Source organism: Anomaloglossus baeobatrachus, chromosome 10 (genome assembly GCF_048569485.1).
Source record: "Anomaloglossus baeobatrachus isolate aAnoBae1 chromosome 10, aAnoBae1.hap1, whole genome shotgun sequence".
NCBI classification, from domain to species: domain Eukaryota; kingdom Metazoa; phylum Chordata; class Amphibia; order Anura; family Aromobatidae; genus Anomaloglossus; species Anomaloglossus baeobatrachus.
The window spans coordinates 194,712,830-194,727,748 of NC_134362.1; the positions used below are offsets into that span (position 1 = coordinate 194,712,830).

Here is a 14,919-nt window from a genome sequence, read left to right on the forward strand (position 1 = left end):
CCTATATAACCTAAAGCCAGTGCTATACTGGCACTATCAGGCCGATTCTATACGTACAGTGCTATACTGGCACTATCAGGCCAATTCTATACATACAGTGCTATACTGGCACTATCAGGCTGAGTCTATACATACAGTGCTATACTGGAACTATCAGGCCGATTCTATACATACAGTGCTATACTGGCACTATCAGGCCAATTCTATACATACAGTGCTATACTGGCACTATCAGGCCAATTCTATACATACAGTGCTATACTGGCACTATCAGGCCAATTCTATACATACAGTGCTATACTGGCACTATCAGGCCGAGTCTATACATACAGTGCTATACTGGCACTATCAGGCCGAGTCTATACATACAGTGCTATACTGGCACTATCAGGCCGATTCTATACGTACAGTGCTATACTGGAACTATCAGGCCAATTCTATACATACAGTGCTATACTGGCACTATCAGGCCGATTCTATACATACAGTGCTATACTGGCACTATCAGGCCGATTCTATACATACAGTGCTATACTGGCACTATCAGGCCGATTCTATACATACAGTGCTATACTGGCACTATCAGGCCAATTCTATACATACAGTGCTATACTGGCACTATCAGGCCAATTCTATACATACAGTGCTATACTGGCACTATCAGGCCGATTCTATACGTACAGTGCTATACTGGCACTATCAGGCCGATTCTATACGTACAGTGCTATACTGGCACTATCAGGCCGATTCTATACGTACAGTGCTATACAGGCACTATCAGGCCGATTCTATACATACAGTGCTATACAGGCACTATCAGGCCGATTCTATACATACAGTGCTATACAGGCACTATCAGGCCGATTCTATACATACAGTGCTATACTGGCACTATCAGGCCGATTCTATACATACAGTGCTATACTGGCACTATCAAGCCGATTCTATACATACAGTGCTATACTGGCACTATCAGGCCGATTCTATACATACAGTGCTATACTGGCACTATCAGGCTGATTCTATACGTACAGTGCTATACTGGCGCTATCAGGCTGATTCTATACATACAGTGCTATACTGGCACTATCAGGCTGATTCTATACATGCCATTAGTTGTCAGCTAGGATGTACTGTATAGGTTTTGGAATACAGGCAAGTAAAGTTACAGAAATGTTGATTGACAGCAGCTGCCGAATAGGTAATATGTGGGTCAGGCTTTCCTCTCTATTCCTGGCCTCTTTAGATGTTAGGCTATGTTCACACAGTGCATCTTTTCTTAACCACAAAGATGCAGCGTTTTTGGCCCCAAAAAACGCACTTGCGGCAAAGACGGTCCCCACTGGCTTCTCCTCTATACGCGCTTATAGACCTGTCAGTCTGATAATTGGATGAAGCTTCCACACAAGTCCATGGGTGCAAAACATTGGATTGCACGGATGTCATCAGTCCCATATACTGTACGCTAATACAGCTGAGCAGTTCTGGGTGCATATTGCTAATCCCTGCCCAACTGTCCCTGTATCCAGTAACATACAGTGCTGGCCAAAAGTATTGGCACCCCTGCAATTCTGTCAGATAATACTCAGTTTCTTCCTGAAAATGATTGCAATCACAAATTCTTTGGTATTATTATCTTCATTTATTTTGCTTGCAATGAAAAACCACAAAAGAGAATGAAACAAAAATCAAATCATTGATCATTTCACACAAAACTCCAAAAATGGGCCAGACAAAAGTATTGGCACCCTTAGCCTAATACTTGGTTGCACAACCTTTAGCCAAAATAACTGCGCACAACCGCTTCCGGTTCCATCAATGAGTTTCTTACAATGCTCTGCTGGAATTTTAGACCATTCTTCTTTGGCAAACTGCTCCAGGTCCCTGAGATGTGAAGGGGGCCTTCTCCAAACTGCCATTGTGAGATCTCTCCACAGGTGCTCTATGGGGTTCAGGTCTGGACTCATTGCTGGCCACTTTAGTAGCCTCCAGTGCTTTCTCTCAAACCATTTTCTAGTGCTTTTTGAAGTGTGTTTTGGGTCATTGTCCTGCTGGAAGACCCATGACCTCTGAGGGAGACCCAGCTTTCTCACACTGGGCCCTACGTTATGCTGCAAAATTTGTTGGTAGTCTTCAGACTTCATCATGCCATGCACACGGTCAAGCAGTCCAGTGCCAGAGGCAGCAAAGCAACCCCAAAACATCAGGGAACCTCCACCATGTTTGACTGTAGGGACGGTGTTCTTTTCTTTGAATGCCTCTTTTTTTTTTCCTGTAAACTCTATGTTGATGGATTTTCCCAAAAAGCTCTACTTTTGTCTCATCTGACCAGAGAACATTCTTCCAAAACGTTTAAGGCTTTCTCAGGTAAGTTTTGGCAAACTCCAGCCTGGCTTTTTTATGTCTCGGGGTAAGAAGTGGGGTCTTCCTGGGTATCCTACCATACAGTCCACGGATAGTGCAGGTTGACACTGTTGTACCCTCGGACTGCAGGGCAGCTTGAGCTTGTTTGGATGTTAGTCGAGGTTCTTTATCCACCATCCGCACAATCTTGCGTTGAAATCTCTCGTCAGTTTTTCTTTTCCTTCCACATCTAGGGAGGTTACCACAGTGCCATGGGCTTTACACTTCCTGATGACACTGCACACCGAAGACACAGGAACTTTCAGGTCTTTGTAGATGGACTTGTAGCCTTGAGATTGCTCATGCTTCCTCACAATTTGGATTCTCAAGTCCTCAGACAGTTCTTTGGTCTTCTTTCTTTTCTCCATGCTCAATGTGGTGCACACAAGGACACAGGACAGAGGCTGAGTCAACTTTAATCCATGTCACCTGCTGCAAGTGTGATTTATTATTGCCAGCACCTGTTAGGTGCCACAGGTAAGTTACAGGCGCTGTTATTACATAAATTACAGAAGCATCACATGATTGTTCAAACCGTGCCAATACTTTTGTCCACCCCCATTTTTATATGTTTGGTGTGGAATTATATCCAATTTGGCTTTATGACAATTTTTTTCTTTTCATTGAAGACACATTAAATGAAGAAAATAATACCAAAGAATTTGTGATTGCAATCATTTTCAGGAAGAAACTGAGTATTCTCTGACAGAATTGCAGGGGTGCCAATACTTTTGGCCAGCACTGTAGATAAAGAGATCTTTAGAAAAAGTATTTCTAATTTATGATATGCTAATGAGCGCAGGGACTAGTCACAAGGGCATTATTTCCCCCGACTAGTCTGCCCGCTTAGCATGTTAACACACCCACAGGGAGGTACTAACATGCTATTCAATGCCCAGTGTTATTGGGGTGGGTGACGTGTGTAAGTGTCCATTGTCACTGCCGATGACGTCGGGTTTAGGTTCAGTGGGCATGATCAGAAGTCACCGCACTTCCGGTCATGTGAACTATGAAGCTGGGAGTACGCAACCCGGCTTAAGAGAGGTCTAGTGCGCATGATTGGAAGTGCGGGGACTTCTGATCATGCGCACTGAGCCTAAACCCAGCGTCATCGGCAGTGAAAACAGACATGTACGCTCGTCACCACTGGTGATGATGCTGGGCTATATGCATTGAATAGCATGTTAGCACACCCATGTGAATGTGCTAACATGCTAAGAGGGCGGACTAGTCAGGGGAACCAACGCCCTTGTGACTAGTCCCTGCGCTCATTAGCATATCATAAAGGATCTTTAGAAATACTTTTTCTATCGATCTCTTTATCTATGCTAGTGTATACAGGGACAGTTAGGCAGGGATTAGCAATATACACCCAGAACTGCTCGTGGTCCTGGGTGCATACTGGACCTGACAAGTTCCCTTTAATTTCTTCATCTTCTCCAATCACTATAAACTCTGATTGTTCCTCTCCTGATTTTTACTTACAAATACATAGGTAAAAAAAAAAACCTCACCGAATACTCAACGTGTGAACGGCGCCTTGTATTCTATGGGTTTGTTCCCATATTCTTTGTAAACCAAATATCCACCAAAAAAAAAAAAAATATATAGATAAAATAAAAACTAGATCATCATACTGTCAAAAGAAAATAAAACTCTGCCGCCTAAATGTGGGGTCTACTATATGCGGACTATGACCGGATGAGTTATTGAAGGGATATGGAGGGAAAAAAATGTTTTGTGTGGATTATGGGTGGTGTATTGGACGCGTTTCGCAGTAATCCCCCATATCACTTGGAGGACGTTGGATTACTTTGAAACGCGTGGAATAATCCTCATCTGTGAACTTTCTTTGATCTACGGCAACCTCTCAGCAGTGTTGTGTCTTGATTTTCAGGCGTCTCCTCGGATAAGACCCTACCGTTCAGCAGCTTTCCTCATCTGGCATCGTTTTTGGATGGCATGGTCACTAATCCCATATACGATGCCAAGGACAATGCCCCCGATGTGGGATATGATGTCACTGAGTGATGCCATCACCTGTAAAAGTGCACGCCCTTACCCTACCGCTCGGCAGCTTTCCTTCTCTGGCATCGTTTTTGGATGGCACATTCCGGCATAGCCACTAGTCCCATATACGATGCCAAGGACAATGCCCCCGATGCGGGATATGATGTCACCGAGTAATGTCATCTCATCACCTGTAAACAAAGCATAACCCCTTACCCTACCGCTCGGCAGCTTTCCTTCTCTGGCATTGTTTTTGGCTGGCATGGTCACTAATCTCATATACGATGCCAAGGACAATGCCCCTGATGCGGGATATGATGTCACGGAGTGATGCCATCACCTGTAAAAGCATAACCCCTTACCCTACCGCTCAGCAGCTTTCCTCATCTGGCATCGTTTTTGGATGGCATGGTCACTAATCTCATATATGATGCCAAAAACAATGCCCCCGATGTGGGATATGATGTCACTGAGTGATGCCCTCACCTGTAAAAGCGCACGCCCTTACCCTACCGCTCGGCAGCTTTCCTTCTCTGGCATCGTTTTTGGATGGCACATTCCGGCATAGCCACTAGTCCCATATACGATGCCAAGGACAATGCCCCTGATGCGGGATATGATGTCACTGAGTGATGCCATCACCTGTAAAAGCATAACCCCTTACCCTACCGCTCAGCAGCTTTCCTTCTCTGGCATCTTTTGTGGATGGCATGGTCACTATTCCCATATAGGATGCCAAGGACAATGCACCCGATGCGGGATGATGTCACTGAGTGACATCATCACCTGTAAAGAAATCACAAGCCCTTACCCTACCGCTCGGCAGCTTTCTTTCTCTGGCATCGTTATTGGATGGCACGCTCACCATTGCCATATAGGATCTCAAGGACAATGAGGGATATGATGTCACTGAGTGATGTCATCACCTGTAAACAAAGCACAAGCCCTTACCCTAAGATGCGGGGCATCGGCCACCTTGGCGCTCACCCCCTCCACTATGTCCGACCTCAGGTCCACCAGGAACTTCATGCCGCCCTCCATCCTGCTGATGTGGCTGAACAGCACCTTGTACTGGGGGGTGAGGTAGTAGCGCAGCCGGTCCTCCGCCTGCAGGACGGTGCCCACATCCCGCTTCTGCTGGGCTTGCACCAGCTTGCTGCTGAGCTCTGCCACCTGGGCATGGTCCACCCCATAGTCTGCAGCCAGCTGCCCCAGCAGTGCCACCCTCTGCCCCTGCTCCAGGGAGCTATAGTAATGCATGAAGTGCAAGCTCTGCAGCTCAGGGGGTGGGGGGCTTTTCTCTTTAGTCTCATAGGGGGTTAGAGGGGGCACAGACTTGCTCAGGACGTCCTCCATGGTTGCAGGCATTGAGCTGACCTGTCTAAAGGGGACAGATAATGGCACCTGCAGCTTCCCCCTCCTCCCGCAGCCTCCTGGAATCAGACAACTGGCCAGCGCCGCCACACGCTGCACCCCGTGCGGCTTCAGGGCGTGGGCCAGTCGCATGACAGAAGGGCAAGCCCCCGGGAACATCCCAGCAGCTGGAAACTTGCACTATGGTCCTTCCGGCTTCCAGTACTGACGTCACAGCGTACCACCGGCGGCAGCCAATCAAAGAGGAGGAGTGGCGCGCGTTAGCGGCCGACACAGTCAGCCATGTTGAATGTGGCATTGTATGTTTAGGTGTAAGTTTACACATAACTAACATTGCGAATCACGTCCGACCTGATGCGCCTGTGTAATATAGCAGGAAGCAGTTGTTTTACTTTTATAAATCATGTTTCAAATAGGGTCTATGGTTGCTCTTAGCAACAAGTCAAAATAAGAGTAGGTTGGAAAAAGAAAGCAGAGCTCTGATTGGTTGCAGGGAAGCTTGGAAGATAACAGCAGAGTTCTGATTGGTTGTATGGAATCTTGGAAAATAAAAGCAGAGTTCTGATTGCTTTTATTTTCCAAGATTCCATACAACCAATGAGGACTCTGCTTTTATTTTCCAAGATTCCATACAACCAATGAGGACTCTGCTTTTATTTTCCAAGATTCCATACAACCAATGAGGACTCTGCTTTTATTTTCCAAGATTCCATACAACCAATGAGGACTCTGCTTTTATTTTCCAAGATTCCATACAACCAATCAGAACTCTGCTTTTATTTTCCAAGATTCCATACAACCAATGAGGACTCTGCTTTTATTTTCCAAGATTCTATACAACCAGAGTCCTCATTGGTTGTATGGAATCTTGGAAAATAAAAGCAGAGTTCTGATTGGTTGTATGGAATCTTGGAAAATAAAAGCAGAATTCTGATTAATTGTATGGAATCTTGGAAAATAAAAGCAGAGTTCTGATTGGTTGTATGGAATCTTGGAGATTAAAAGCAGAGTTCTGATTGGTTGTATGGAATCTTGGAAAACAAAAGCAGAGTTCTGATTGCTTTTATTTTCCAAGATTCCATACAACCAATGAGGACTCTGCTTTTATTTTCCAAGATTCTATACAACCAGAGTCCTCATTGGTTGTATGGAATCTTGGAAAACAAAAGCAGAGTTCTGATTGGTTGTATGGAATCTTGGAAAATAAAAGCAGAGTTCTGATTGGTTGTATGGAATCTTGGAAAATAAAAGCAGAGTTCTGATTGGTTGTATGGAATCTTGGAGATTAAAAGCAGAGTTCTGATTGGTTGTATGGAATCTTGGAAAATAAAAGCAGAGTTCTGATTGGTTATATGCAATCTTGGAGAATAAAAGCAGCCTCCTGTGGGAAACTTTTTGCCTGCACTGGTCATTATTAGGCCCCCGTTGTTGTCATACATTAAATTACAAGTGAAAAGTTAAAATTAATAAAACTAATTTGCCTTCAATATGTAGAACCAGTCACTGGGGAGCAGGAACCTCAAGTATCTGGCATGGCGACAGCCATACACAGGGGCCCCTACGCAAAAATAGTAGATGGGCCCTTTACTGTCCAATAACATATAATAGAGCCCTATGTGCGTCTGGTTGTTGTGTTGGAGGTGGTAGTGGCCCCTGTACCTCTTGGGCCCCTGTACGGCTACACAGGATGCACAAATGATATGTCCGCCTCTGGTCCAGTGTTGACCGCTGTTGAGCCCACCACTGGCCGTAAATTCAGATTCAGATCAGTGTTTGGCTTTCTCCGGCAGTCCCATAGACAATGAATGGAGCAAAGATCGAGTATGTGCAGTTCTGGTCCATCCATGACGGGCCATTCCTGCGCTGGACTATTTACGGCCAGTGGTGTACCCTATAGCGGTCAGCACTAGACTATTTATCGCAGTGGTGGGCCCCACAGCAGTCAGCGCTGGGCTATTTACAGCCAATGGTTGGCCCCATAGTGGTCGGTGCTGGGCTACTTAAGATCAGTGGTTGGCCCCATAGTGTTCAGTGCTAAGCTCTTTATGGCCAGTGGTGGGCCCAACAGTGGTCAATGCTGGACTATTTATGGCCAAGTGTGGTCCCAACAGTGGTCATCACTGTACTGTTTACCTCCAGTGGTGGGCCCCACTGCAGTCAGAGCTGGGCTATTTAAGATCAGTGGTTGGCGCCATGGTGGTCAGCGCTCGGCTATTTACGACCAGTGGTGGGCCCTACAGTGGCCAGCACTGGACTATTTACGGAAGTGGTGGGCCAAACAATTGTCAGCACTGGACTATTTATGGCCAGGTGGGCACTACAGTGGACAGAGCTGGGCTATTATTGGCCAGTGAGGACCCCAGAGCAGTCAGAATTGGACTATTTACAGCCAGTGGTGGGCACTACAGTTTTACAGCCAATGCTGGCCCCAGAGCAGTCAGCGCTGAGCTATTTACAACCAGTGGTGGGCCCTATAACAGTCAGCGCTGGACTATTTATGGCCAGTTTTGGGCCCAACAGTGGTCAGCACTGGACTATTTATGACCAGTGATGGGCCCTTCAGCTGTCAGCGCTGGACTATTTACAACCATTGGTGGGCTCCATAGCAGTCAGCGTTGGGCTATTTACAACCAGTAGTGGGCCCCATAGCAGTCAGCACTGGACTATTTATAACCATTGGTGGGCTTCATAGCAGTCAGCCCTGGGATATTTACAACCAGTGGTGGGCTTCATGGCAAGCGGTCACTGTTGGACTATTTACAGCCAGTGGTGGACTCCATAGCAGTCAGCACTGGGCTATTTACAACCAGTAGTGGGCCCCATAGCAGTCAGCACTGGGCTATTTACAACCATTGGTGGGCCCCATAGCAGTCAGCGCTGGGATATTTACAACCAGTGGTGGGCTTCATAGCAAGCGGTCATTGTTGGACTATTTACAGCCAGTGGTGGACTCCATAGCAGTCAGCGCTGGGATATTTACAACCAGTGGTGGGCCCCATAGCAGTCAGTGTTGGGATATTTACAACCAGTGGTGGGCCCATCTGTGGTCAACGCTGGACTATTTATGACCAGTGATGAGCCCCATAGCAGTTAGTGCTAGGTTATTTACAACCAGTGATGAGCCCCATAGCAGTCAGCGCTGGACTATTTACAACCAGTGATGGGCCCCATAGCAGTCAGCACTGGGCTATTTACAACCAGTGGTGGGCCCCGTAGCAGTCAGTGTTGGGATATTTACAACCAGTGGTGGGCCCAACTGTGGTCAACGCTGGACTATTTATGACCAGTGATGAGCCCCATAGCAGTTAGTGCTAGGTTATTTACAACCAGTGATGAGCCCCATAGCAGTCAGCTCTGGACTATTTACAACCAGTGGTGGGCCCCGTAGCAGTCAGCACTGGGCTATTTACGACCAGTGGTGGGCCCCATAGCAGTCAGTGCTAGGTTATTTACAACCAGTGATGGGCCCCATAGCAGTCAGCGCTGGGCTATTTACAACCAGTGATGGGCCCCGTAGCAGTCAGCGCTGGGCTATTTACAACCAGTGGTGGGCCCCATAGCAGTCAGCGCTGGGATATTTACAACCAGTGGTGGGCTTCATAGCAAGCGGTCATTGTTGGACTATTTACAGCCAGTGGTGGACTCCACAGCAGTCAGCGCTGGGATATTTACAACCAGTGGTGGGCCCCATAGCAGTCAGCGCTGGGCTATTTACAACCAGTGGTGGGCCCCATAGCAGTCAGCACTGGGATATTTACAACCAGTGATGAGCCCCATAGCAGTCAGTGCTAGGTTATTTACAACCACCAGTGGTGGGCCCCGTAGCAGTCAGCGCTGGGCTATTTACAACCAGTAGTGGGCCCCACAACGGTCATCACTGGATTATTTACAGCCAATGGTGGGACCCCCAGCAGGTGATAACTTGCTATTTCAGAAATAACCCTTTAAAGTGAGCTGCAGAGCACAGGCTGGACCCCCATTTCCATTTAAAGGGGTTATCAGACGCCACTCACTTGTACATCAGAGGTGACGTAATATAATGCCATTTTATCCCCCCTCCCCCAAAAAGAAGTCCTCATACGGCTATGTTGTTGTAAAAATTAAAAAGTTATGGAAAACAAAGAAACAGGAAACTGCAAACGTTTACTTCTTAAAGTTCTCTATTGAAATCTTATGAATATTCACATGAATAAATATGTCCCTCTTATGGTTTGTTTGTTTTTCGTTCTTTTTTAGGTCGCTGTTGGTCGCCACCCTTCACCTACTTGGCAGAAAATAGCACTAGGGTAAAGGTGATGACGAACTTCACAGCGAGATATTTTAGGCAGATGATTTATGGGCTCCAGCGCCTGATCCGAGGTTACGTGCCAATGTCATTAAAGGGGTAGCACCTGTTATTATAAGTGGAAAATTAGATTTTATAAAAAAAAAATATTCTGATAATAAGAAAACAAAAATTTGTGACCTAAGAAAGTAGATGTGTGCTCTGGGCCACCAGGGCTCATGATGATTTTTGTCTCCCTATGTCTCTTCATCCTTGGTCCTAAAGGTGTTGGTGTGATGCTAGCTACTACTTATCAGAAGTATGGATGGAAGAGTAGTCAGGGAAGCCGGAGTCTGATAACAGAAGGACACGTATGAGCACAAGTAGTAAACAGAGACATAGTCAGGTCAATATCCGAGGGTCAGAAATCCAGGAAAGCACATAATAAGTTCAGGGAGAAAGCAGAGACATGATCAGGTCAATAGTCGAGTGGTCAGAAGTCCAGGAGAGCACGTAATAAGTACAGGGAGAAAACAGAGATGTGGTTGGGTCAATATCCGAGAGTCAGAAATCCAGGAGAGCACATACTAAGTTCAGGGGGAAAGCAGAGACATGGTCAGGTAACGATCCGAGGTCAAAAGGCAGGAGGTCACGACAGTAACAGGGAGCGGGCAGAGAGGAGTCAAATAACAGTCCGGGGTCAGCAAACAAAGATCAGAACACTAGCAGAGACACAATTCAGGGGGAAAGCAGAGACGTGGTCAGGTAACGGTCCAAGGTCAAAAGGCAGGAGGTCACGACAGGAACAGGGAGCGGGCAGAGAGGAATCAAATAACAGTCCAGGGTCAGAAAACAAGGATCAGAACACTAGCAGAGACACAATTCAGGGGGAAAGCAGAAACGTGGTCAGGTAACGGTCCAAGGTCAAAAGGCAGGAGGTCACAACAGGAACAGGGAGCGGGTGGAGAGGAGTCAAATAACAGTCCGGGGTCAGCAAACAAAGATCAAAACACTGGCAGAGACACAATTCAGGGGGAAAGCAGTGACGTGGTCAGGTAACGGTCCGAGGTCAAAAGGCAGGAGGTCACGACAGGAACAGGGAGTGGGCAGAGAGGAGTCAAATAACAGTTCAGGGTCAGCAAACAAAAATCAGAACAGTAGCAGAGACACAAGCCAACAGCACAACTACAGAACCAGAAAATATAACTGGCGATGTCCTGGGCGAGCATGCTCAGTAAAAAAGCCTGAGCAATTACCAGGAAGGAGGAACACCTGAGTAATCAGCACCAACATGTACTCCTGAGCTGTCAATCAAACTGCCAGCTCAGTAACTTAGGAAAGCGCAGGAGAGCATCTCAAAAGGCAAGATGCTCTGCACAGAGGAATCGTGACAGTTGGTGGTTACTTTATTCCGAATTTCAAGGTTAGCAGTGGCAATGACTTTGTGTCACCACATAAAGGTAATAATTTGCTATTTTTTGCGTGTCCTGCCTCTAGGACCCCCCTACAATCTCCAAGAACGGCTCTCTAAAGTGCCCCATTTAAATAGAGTGATATGCACGCATGCAAACCACCGCTCCATTCATTGTCTATGGGACTGCTGAAGATAGTCCTGTACTAAATAGTGTCAATGTGTCGCATATTCACAGCCTTTTTTCTCCATTCAAAAGTAGCATTTCTCCATTCTTGGGAGCAGTCAGGATCTGAGCCGATCCTGTGGTGGGTGAGATAATGTGTCATGCTGGAAATAATCCATTAAGAGTCTCGACTTCAATCCTCCATCATAGACTGAACCGAACCGAACCCTCCATACACAGTAGACAGGGATCAGCTGAACAATTGTTCTGCCGGCAGCCATCTCTCCCGGGTTCTTGATACATAGGAATGCTCGGCTCTGCAGAGAAGTCCTATTTTCTTTATAAGAGGGCAGCTGCCAGACTCCTCTGTCGGCCACTTATCTCCCGGAGAACTAAAGGATCAGTCTTCGGAAATCCAATATTCAGGATCTTCTGACCCCGAACAGTTGGGAGACCAGGAAAAGGGGCCTTATAACAGTTACCATACCTGCTATCATGATAGTCATGTTCACTTGGGACCAGTGGCACAGAGTGGTTTGCCAGTGCCTGTAGTAAGGCAAGATATGCGCCCCCTATAACGGTGGAGAGGAGGGGACATAGACTCCTAGACTGGCCCTCAGGCTATGAAACTCTAATCCCAACGTTACTGCTGATGGTGAGGATATCTGGGCCACCTTTCTTGCCCTGCTCCTGACCAGCCCTGATCTTATACTCCCTCAACCCCTGGGGAGGGCCAGGACAGGAATGATAAAGTCAACAAAAATAGACAAACAGGGGAAACCAAATATCTATCTCATGGCACACACACAAAGGTATAAGACAAAAAGAGCTTAGGAGGAAAATAAGAGCAAGAAGGAAACAACAAGACAATGGGAGAATTCCACAACAACTCTGTCATGGTTGTGATATACAGAAAAAGCCACAGCCACACCATGATTTACCAGATACATATATGACCATTAAGCACCATGTTATGCATAAGGAACTGGATGGGGACTGAGGATAAGTCGTAATAATTATAAATCAAAGAGAAAACACACGACCAAAAATCCAAAGTGCAAAGGTGAAATCTTTATTGGCATAGGGGTAGGTGCGGGGCGGCACGTAACAAGTGGGGGCGCGGACACCAATCACTGATCAGAATATACATGCAATTATCACAGATTCCTTATGAACTGATATATTAGTCAATCCATTTTTGGTTGTGTGTTTTCTCTTTGATTCATGGTTGGGATATGTATAGCATCTTCTGCTCTGTTATGATTTGACATGCTCTCCTGCAGAGCCTCTGCTTACCTGTTCCAACACGCAGAGCATTTTGCAGGTTTAGATGCTCTGCTGTTTGTCTTGTTTCCAGTGGATGGGTTGTTTCTCAACATTGGATCCTACGTTGGTGCTGGGAGGGGCTTTCTCAGATGCTCCTCGTTCAGGGTGACTGCTCTGCCTCATTAGGGTGCATGCTCACCCAGAACGTTGCCAGTCGTGTTTCCTGGTTCCGCAGTAAGTGCTCTTGGCTCCCATTTGTTTTCAGTCAGATGATCCTGACTTCTTGACTCTGGACTGTAGTTGACTCTGCACTGCCCGCCCCCTTGACTTTGTCGTTAGTTCCTGGCTTCTGACCTCGGACCTTCTCTTGACCACGTCTCCTCCTGCTCCCTGTACCCTATACGCAGAATTGGACTGGCTACCGGAGAACCCTCCAGTAATACCAGGCCTGGCTGATGTTACCTGCATTGAACTCCGGAGCTCTCAACTGAGCTTCGGAGTGCAGCCTGGACTGAACTTGGTGTTTGCAGGACTGAACCGCGAGCGCTGAATGATTTCAAGGCGATTGCGGTTTAGTTCATGTCACAGCTGCGGACAGGCCGGGCTGAACTCCAGAGCTCAGGTGACAGCTTCTGAGTTCAGCCCGGCATGTCCGCAGCTGCCATGAACTGAACTGCAATCGCCGGGGAATTAGTCGGCGCTCTCAGTTCAGTCCTGCAAATCCCGAGTTCAGTCCTGGCTGCACTCCGGAGCTCAGGTGAGAGCTCCAGAGTTCAGTGTAGGTAACCGCAGCTAGGACTGGTATTACTGGAGGTTCATCTGGTAACCAGTCCGATAGTGCCTAAACGTACTCTCCTCGGCCTGTATCTTGATATCGTCTCTGCCTGCTCCCTGTGTCCTGTCGTATCCTCCTGGTTCCTGCTCCCGGCTTGTTTAACTACCCCTCCATTCACACTGTATGCAAGTAGTATCTAACGCCACCTAGTGACTAGCATCACACTATGCCACATAGTGTCGAGTATCACAAACTCCATGCACAAAGTAATACAATCACCAGCAGGACTGCAACACAACACCACACAGACCGGTTTAGCAAAAGCTATAGTCGGCATGGGAAGACAAGCTCCACCATCTTAAAAAGGTGAGTAGTAACTGTGATAGGTCTCCCAAAACATGTGAGCCAAGAGGTAACCAGTAGGCTATCAGAAATTAACTGTTATGATCTGATGTTCAATGACTACAATGAGCACAATCCACCAGAGTCGTATGTAATAACGTACTGATCGCAAGCCCTGAACTTAACACCACACTAGAAGTAGCCGGGCAGTATACCTGACAATCCTAGATGCCTGAAACCCAGCCGGAGGACTACATAACCTACAAGGCAGAAAGTGAAAAGAAACTATCTTGCCTCAGAACAGATTTCCCCAAAGAAAATAGGCAGCCTCCCACATGTACTGACTGTGAGCGAAGATGAAAAGACATACACAGTAAGAGCAAGATGGAGCAAAGAGAGGCCACGCTATACTAAATACAAAAGACAGGATAGGGAACTCTTGCAGTCGGTATGAAAAAACCCTATCAAAACTTCCTACACGGAATGTTCAAAAAAGGAGGAGTAATCTAATACTCGCACGTTCACAATCCGTACAAGACTATGGTGAAATTGTAGGAAAAAACTAGCAATTACCCTGCTGACTAACCCTTGCTAAAATAAATAGCAAAGACTGACTCGGAAGATAAATCTTCCTTATCTGAAGGCACAAACAAAACAGGATACCATACAAAAAAACCTTCAGATATAATTCACACAAGCATAAGCAAATAACACACGAAAAGTATGAAGCAAAACCATGAACTTAGCTTAGCTTGGTAGCGGGTAAGCCAGAAAGACAAGAGACAGACTCCTATAGTCTCTGGAATTTCAGACAACTGGCAGAGATAAACAGCTAGCACACACCTATTGTTAGGACCTGGTGGTGGAAACACTGGACCGTACACCGGATTCCCCGGGTGAGGCAACCA

At 46.6% G+C, this 14,919-nt stretch overlaps 2 protein-coding genes across 2 annotated transcripts in view; one reads left to right on the forward strand and one right to left on the reverse strand.

Annotated features, from left to right (window-relative positions):
* The window catches only part of MLYCD (malonyl-CoA decarboxylase), a 58,606-nt gene extending 52,623 nt beyond the window's left edge, over positions 1–5,983 (reverse strand). Inside the window, exon 1 of the mRNA XM_075326088.1 lies at positions 5,365–5,983. Coding sequence (XP_075182203.1) covers positions 5,365–5,946 — 582 coding nt within the window. The 5' untranslated portion in view covers positions 5,947–5,983. The remainder of the gene's footprint in view (positions 1–5,364) is intronic.
* LOC142254791 (DNA topoisomerase 1-like) overlaps positions 1–14,919 on the forward strand; it is a 291,550-nt gene that overhangs the window by 119,237 nt on the left and 157,394 nt on the right. The window lies entirely within an intron of this gene.